The sequence below is a fragment of the Herpailurus yagouaroundi genome, unplaced genomic scaffold, assembly GCF_014898765.1.
Source record: "Herpailurus yagouaroundi ecotype Mexico unplaced genomic scaffold, PumYag 217, whole genome shotgun sequence".
In the NCBI taxonomy this organism is placed as follows: Eukaryota; Metazoa; Chordata; class Mammalia; order Carnivora; family Felidae; genus Herpailurus; species Herpailurus yagouaroundi.
In genome coordinates, this window is record NW_024412448.1 from 4,520,519 (window position 1) to 4,527,603 (window position 7,085).

Below are 7,085 nucleotides of genomic sequence, written 5' to 3' on the forward strand. Positions count from 1 at the left end.
ACCCCGAGTGGGACGGGTCCTCGCGTCAACAAGTCAGCTCCACGGCAGAGGGTCCGCCGTAAACGGCCAATTTCCATCCCGGTCCCCCCGACACGCCTTTGGGCACAGGTGGCCCCTGTCTGGAGCCTCCCGCCAGCCTCTCCCCTCCCCTTCACTGCCCACAAGACACCCCCTTGGTCTCAGGTCCCAGGGCTGGTGACAAAGTGATCTTTGCAGTCTTAGAAAATAAACTGGGAGTCTACAAAAGGAAAAGAAAGCATACAAAATGTATCTCTTTCTTCCAAAATACACGCTTTCAGTCCTACGTTTTGGCGGAGCCTGAAAGTGTTTTCAAGGGAGATATAGGTTGAGTTAATTTATAGGTTTGTCCTTTTCTTTCATAAAAATACTCGTTTGGTAATAAACTTTTTCTTCTACAGTAAGAGAAATAATACTGTGTTATCAAAAGCAGGAAGGCTTACGATTCAAGTGGGATCTAAGCCCCGAGGGCCCGGGGCGCCCCTGGCGGCAGCTCCCCGGCCCCGGACGCCCGGGGTTCTGTGGGACACCAGCTCAGAAGAGCAGACACTGCCTCCGCAGTGCTGGGTTTCTTCCTATTTTATAAAATGGCTTACCTGAGATAGGTGTGGGTTATTCAGTGCAAGAGGGAGCGTCGATCAGATTAAGGAGTACATGAACACTACGTGGGATACATTTGTGCCTGTCAATCGACCTTTCTCGGGGCCAGCAAAGTGCCAAGTGTTAACACAGTGAGGGAGTCAAGGGGCTTGGCACGCGTTCCGGCTGGGGGCGGGGAGGGAGCCAGATGCCAGCCTCCGTCCCTGGCACCGTGGGTGCTTCAGGGGAGGAGGGCGAGGAAGGTGAACGGGGTCAGGAGGCCAGAGGGACGTAGGCATAAGCGTCTAGGGGTATGCTCTGCCCATCTCTAGTTAGGGCAGAGGATGGCTTGTGGTCCTAAACGGACGGCTCCCACCACGCCCGCGGCGGGGGCAGAAGGTGGTCTGGGGTCCGGCCGATCGGCAGGGGCTGGTGGGAGGTGCTGACAGGAGAGCACCCAGCACCCTCTGGGCCTTTGCCTAAGCAACGGCTCGGAGGTGGCTGAAGTGGGGGGTGGGGCCAATCTGGTCTCGAGGGGTGATTCCAAGCTCTCGCTCTGTCCCAACCATGGGCTCTGTTTAGGCTCCTTGTCAACCTACATGTTAAAAAATACTTCTTGGTGTGTTTGGGGAGTGGGGACGGGGAGAGGGAAACGGATCCCTCCCTTGACCTCCCCCGACACCCGTGGCTTGTTTATCCGGCCATTTTCGGTAGCTACACGGATGGTCACGGAACAATGGGTAGCACTGGGCACACAACACAGAACCAGAAGTCCATGCAGGCAGGGGACACACATCAGACTGAAGGAGCAAGGGACACGCCACCCCAAGGAACATGCAAACGGAGAAGATCCCTGCAGATCCAGAGACGCCACGACCCGACGGGCTGGGACGAAGCACAGGGTTCTCAGAGAAAGCCACTGTTGAGCCACGGCACACAGCGTTGCGCCTGGCCCGCACCCTCCAGACAAGAGCGACGCGCCGCGGAACGGCGACCGGGTGCCGTGGCGACACCACGGGGACACAAACACGGAGACACCAACACAGACACACACAGACGCACGCGGTTCCCGACGCAACACGGACCTGCGTTTAAGGAGACAGGTGTCCCTGAAGGCACACCTGCGCCTCCGGAAGAAATGTCTGCAGCTGTAGATGAGCCAGGCAGTGCGGTAGAATTTCTAGAAAGACTCGCCAGCCTTTTGCTAATTAGACTCCTGGTGACAGAACCCAGGGTGCCCTCAAGGCGTGTGACCCCCAGATGGAACCCAGCAGGGAGCTCACCTCGCCTTGGGTATGATCTGTCTTAGTGTGCTTCTTCTCTCTCTCTCTCTCTCTCTCTCTCTCTCTCTCAACACACACACACACACACACACACACACACACACACACACATTTTCTCCCCGCCTCGGAAGGACTAGAAGGAAATGTGTATGTTTGCTTTTCACGGGGGAGAATAAAGTTAAAGGTCTGGACGCTGGTCGTGTCTCGGTGTCACCAGCCGGTGACACGCTGGCGGCTGCTCCAGGACCTGAGCCCTGGAAAGAAGGGGGGGGGGGCTGGCTGGCCGTGTCTGAGTCTGGCTCCCCGTGAGAGGCCTCTGGAGGCCCTGCCTCCTTGGAGGACCCTCTGGTCTCCCACGGCCGGAAGCCAAGACTTCCTGGACTGTGGGAGGGACACTCCTCTCTCAGGGGCACCAGCCGGCAGCCAAAAGAGGGGGACAGATCCCAGCCTCGAAGGGGGCTAGGAGGCAAGCAGACTGGGGGCTGAGGCGCTGTCCTGGGCCAGAGCCAGCAAAGCAGCTTCCCAGGCCCAGCACCGCTGCCCTCGGATGCCAACTGTAAGCTTGCTGGCCGGGCACCGGGGGTGGGGGTGGGGTGCCCGGTTCCCGGGGCCACCCCCCCACCTCTGCCCACCCCCGGAGAGCAAGAGAGAATCCACTCCTATGACAAAAGAGAAATTCTCTGAGGGGAGGGCCCCGGCCCCGAGCAAACAAACCACCAGAAGACATTTATTTTACCGGTGGAGAACTGCGCCCCCGGAAAAGGTTTGCAAACAAAGACAAGCGCGTGTGTTGAAGAAGCCACACGGGCCACCCACGGGGGCCCGCGGGCAGCTACTAGAGTCTTCCCACCAGTCGTGAGATTCTCCCCGCAGCACACAGACCACCTCGCTCGTCCCCACAGACACACACCCGGAGACACACACGCTGTCTCACCTACATCCGCACCGCGCCCGCGGGAGCACAAGCAGGCCTGAGGCCCGGGGCGTGGGCTCCTGGGGGGGGGGGGGCAGCGGGACCTGCTTCCCGGGCACAAGGACAAACCAGGCTGCGTGCGAGCGCGTGCGAGGGGGAGGGCCTGAGTCGCTCCTGGGGAGAGGGAGAGAAGGAGACACAAGACAGGTCGCCACCGCACAAGCAGGGGGGAGGCGGGCGGGCCGGCCCGAGGGGCGGGAGGCTCGGCCGCCAGGAGCCTCAGTTGATCTGGCGACAGGCTTCGAATGTCCACTTGGTGGCCCCGCCGTAGATCTCGATGTGGGACTCGGCCCAGGCGATGACGTTGCCGGAGAGGGCCTTGGTGCTGCAGGTGGCGAGGTTATATACCTCCCCGGGGGTCAGCTTGCGGTCCCAGATGTTGAAATGGGCCAGCTCGCCCACGAACGCCTGGGTGGCATCAAACCCACCACCCAGGGTGTCCTTCAGAGAAGAGCAGACGGTGAGGGTCTCTCGGGGGGGGGGGCGTCCCCAGGGGCCACGTCTCCACGTCTCCCCCACTAGGGGCTCTCGCATCTGCCTCCCACGCCCCATTCTATCCCATCTCTGGGTCTCCAGCCAGACCTTGGTCCCCCTCCCATGGGGTGCCCGGGAAAAGGGACACTACTGGCCACCTCCGCTCGGGATGCAGAGCTTTTCCTGGGGGCGCCTGGACTCCGCCTCCCCCTCGGCCAGTGAGGGGAGCCGCTCTCCCTGCAGAGCCCCACGGGAGCAGAAGGCCTGGAAGGCCTGGGACCCTCCCCCGTGCCTTCCCTGCGGGTGCCCCAGGGGGAGACCGATCCCTCTCAGGTAACGCATCCCGCAACCCTAAGGGCAGGCTTGCTTTCCTGTGTCAGAGACGCAGCTGCGGCCGCCCCACCGAACTTCCCCCCCAGGAGGCCACCCAGAGCGCGCTCTCTGCCCAGTGCTGCCGAACCTGCTTCTCTTGGCTCCCTCTGGGGGTGGGGGAGCCACTCCCCGCTCCCACTCCCTCCCCCCGGCCCCCCTCCCTTCTCCGCTTCTGGGGCTCCTTCCCCTGCAGCCGGCACCCCCTCCCCAAGGCCAGTACCTGCTCCTGGCCCAGCACCAGCACACCCTGGGGCTTGATGGGGTGATAGGGCGCCAGGTTCTCGCCATTGCCACCCTGGGTGCCGTCCTGGTAGGCTTCCCAGACCCCGTCCCGGGTGGTCCAGGTGACACAGATGTGATGCCACTTGCCATCATTGATTACAAAGGGCAGCTTGGCCACCTGGGAAGGACGCCACACGCAACATCATGGGTACAGGGACTACTTACCAGTCCAACTGCTTCTCTTCTCGTCCCTACGTTGCCAGTAAACACCATTACTGAACTCTCTCAGCACCTGCCCCTCTGGGCCTTAGCGCCCGTCAGCCCCATCCCTCCATGGACCTTGGAGTCACACAGGAAATGTGACGATGTGGCAAGGGGCTCCTAAGACCGGTCTGAGTGCGCAACGTCCTCACCCCTTGTGGCCCTCCTCCCTCTTGGCTGGTCCTACAGAACCAGCCCTCGGGAAGGAGCATCCCACCGCTGGGGTCTCAGCTCACTGCTGCCGCCTGGGGCCTCTCCTCCCTCCTGCAACGCCGCCGCCGACTGCCAGACCTGCTGGGTCTACACCCGTGCAGCCTCTGCAGAGGCTCAGACGCCGGGGGTGGGTGGGGGGGGGGCATGGCACCACGCCTTTAAAGCTCAGGCCAGCCTGCGGCCTGGGGTTTCCCTCCCTCTCTCACATTCCCGAGGGGACAGCCAGCACAGCAGATGCAGCAGACCAGACGAGGGAACCTGCCCACCCTTTAACTCGCCCAGAGAGGAACAGCCCTTTCTGGCCGAGGCGTCAACAGCAGGGGTTTGGATTCCAATCCCCAGCCTGGGTTTTAGAGATTTCCTGCCAATGCTGCCTCAGGGGTGTTGGAAACCCGGCAGCTCCCTCCACAGCTGTACAGGACCAGGATGGAGAAGGCTCCCTGGAGGGAAAAGGCGGACTCTCCAGGGCGCTGCGTGCATCTGGCCTCCTCCCAGCGGTGGGGGCTTGAGCACGACAGATTGGGGCACCTTGACTCACCGCGGAACATCTATGGTCCTTCCCACAGGAGCAAAGCCAGCCCTGAGGCCAGCTCGGGGAGGAGGACCCAGGGTCTGATCTGCCCTGTGGATCTTCCCCTGCCTTCCCCGGGAAGCCTGGGTCTGAGAAAGTTCCAGCTTCACCCTCTTTCGAGTAGGGCCAGGGCGCCCCTCTCCGTTTCCCCCTGTCCTCACCCTCCACCTCCCTCAGTCCTGCCTGGTGGGCACTTCTGTTGGGACCACAGCTGCATCTGTGGCTGTGTCTCTCATGCCCACCACTCCCCCCCCAGCCCCAGGCACCTGCCCCAGCAGCCAGGCGGGCCTGGGGGCCTCACTGTGCCTTCCTATAAGCCCAGGTGGCTGGAGGGGGCGGGGCTGCTCTACCTTGTCGTTGATGAGGATCTCCATGGGATTGTTGCCCCACTCAATGAGAACCAGCTCGTTGGCCTGGCCAGGCACGGCGTAGGAGAAGGGGGTGCCCACCCCGGGCGCGGCGCTGGACTTAAGCCACATGCACACCGTGAAGGCGTACATCTCCGGCAGGCTCTTCTTCACCTTGGCATACATGTAGTTGGTCCGCAGTGGGAATGTGAGCTGGAATTTGTCTCCAGGACGGTTGTCCTTCTGACCTGGGAAGGACAGGATGCAGTCCCTTCATCTGTCTGCACCTCAAAGCACTCCTCCGGGTCTGAAAATCATTCTGTGCTCCCCTCCACCCCCAACCCAAGCTCAGGAGAGCAGACACGACTGTCTCCATTCTACAGATGCTGGGGTGGGGGGGCACGTGCTTCGCCTGAGGGCACGGGGACAGAACAAAAGAGCTGGCACTCCTTGGTCTGGCTCCCACCCCACGTCCTGCCTCTGGGGAAGCCGGATGGGGGTGTGAGGGGGGACTTGGCGGGCTGCACGGTGGGCATGGCTCAGTGCACTCCTGGTAAACCGGCCCTTGATGTGTGGCCACAGAGGGAGGTCTCCTCCAGCCTGAAGGAGGCTAGCTCCCCCAGAGCAGCCCCCGCGGCCAGCCGCCCCGATCCCAGGATGCAGGCTGCCGGCGGGGGGTTCACAAACACGCCTCTTGGATTCCCACCTGGATTCCCACCCGAGACAGCCAGGCCCCTGGTGCCCAGGACACTCCCCTTGAGGCCAGCACATGCTGCAGTCCCTGGCCACTCGTCGGACCCAATCAACCGGCCCTGCAGACAGGACAGGGCACCAGGGAGTCAGGGCCCCCCACCCCCAAAGCGACTGCTTCGAGGACTATGCCATTCATTCTCCGGGAGAGCTTCCTGTGTGTTTCCTGAAAACTCAGGCTCCCGGCCTGATAGCCTCCCTTCCCACAACAGCCACCAGCTCCCAGCCTGCCAGTGATGTCTCGGGGAATGCTTGTCTGCCCCCCTCCCAACCCACACACACACGCTGTAGCTGTGGCCCTGGATATGGTGTGACTGACTCCAGGCAAAACATTCCAACCCAGCAGTGGGCACAGGCACCAGGCTCAGAGCCAGGAACACGCACACCTGCCAGCTCCTGGGTGTGCTCCGGGGCCTGCCAGGCAGTCCAGAACTAAACCGGCCCCCAGGCCAAGAATTATTTCTAGAAGGCATCCTGCTGGGCCAGCAACCCCCCATCCAAGTCAGGTACCAGGGAAGAGCAGAGCTGGCCCCCTCAGTGCTCCCCCAACCATCCCCGGCTTGCACGCCCCCCCCCCTTCAAGCAGAACCAGCCCCTGGCTTCTCTAGGGGATGTTTTTCATTCCCCCCAATCTCCCCTCCTTCCCCCCCCCCTCCCTCCCCCGTCCCTCCTTCCCCTGATCTGTTTTTCAGTTACATAACGTGCCTTAAGACGGCACTGTTTAAATCCATCCGGCACATTTTGCGGTCCAAGAAGGGTCACGTGGCCCTGCTCCAAGCCCAGGAACGCCCCCCCCCCCCTTTTACAACCTTGTTTGATTTCTGTGACTTCAAGGCTGAGCCCAGCTCATCTGTGAGCCCTGGGGTGCAGCTGGGGCTGGCCAGAGTTGGTGACCCAGGAACCAACTGGGTCTTGCAAGATTCCAGGGCTTGGATTAGTCAGAAGATAAAACCATGGGGAGGGGGCTCACCGGAAGGGGGGGACCCGGAGATCCCCACAGGACACCGGGGCGGGGGGGGGGG

The 7,085-nt window shown here is 62.0% G+C and overlaps 1 protein-coding gene across 1 annotated transcript; it reads right to left on the minus strand.

Annotated features, from left to right (window-relative positions):
• Positions 1-248: 248 nt before the first annotated feature.
• NPTX1 (neuronal pentraxin 1) lies at positions 249-5,572 on the minus strand. The gene is made up of 3 exons (XM_040456615.1): positions 5,317-5,572; positions 3,920-4,099; positions 249-3,294 (listed from the first exon to the last, which is right to left on the minus strand). The coding sequence occupies exons 1-3, from the start codon at positions 5,497-5,499 to the stop codon at positions 3,073-3,075; spliced, it is 585 nt and encodes a 194-aa protein (XP_040312549.1). The 5' UTR covers positions 5,500-5,572; the 3' UTR covers positions 249-3,072.
• Between the last annotated feature and the right edge of the window lie 1,513 nt (positions 5,573-7,085).

Excerpts from the sequence above, each read along its gene's own strand:
- NPTX1 (XM_040456615.1), bottom strand. The coding sequence starts at position 5,499 with ATGTATGCCAAGGTGAAGAAGAGCCTGCCGGAGATGTACGCCTTCACG. Across the intron at positions 4,100-5,316 it reads AGATCCTCATCAACGACAAG|GTGGCCAAGCTGCCCTTTGT; the intron begins GTAGAGCAGCCC and ends CGTCCTTCCCAG. Across the intron at positions 3,295-3,919 it reads TGGTGCTGGGCCAGGAGCAG|GACACCCTGGGTGGTGGGTT; the intron begins GTACTGGCCTTG and ends TCTTCTCTGAAG.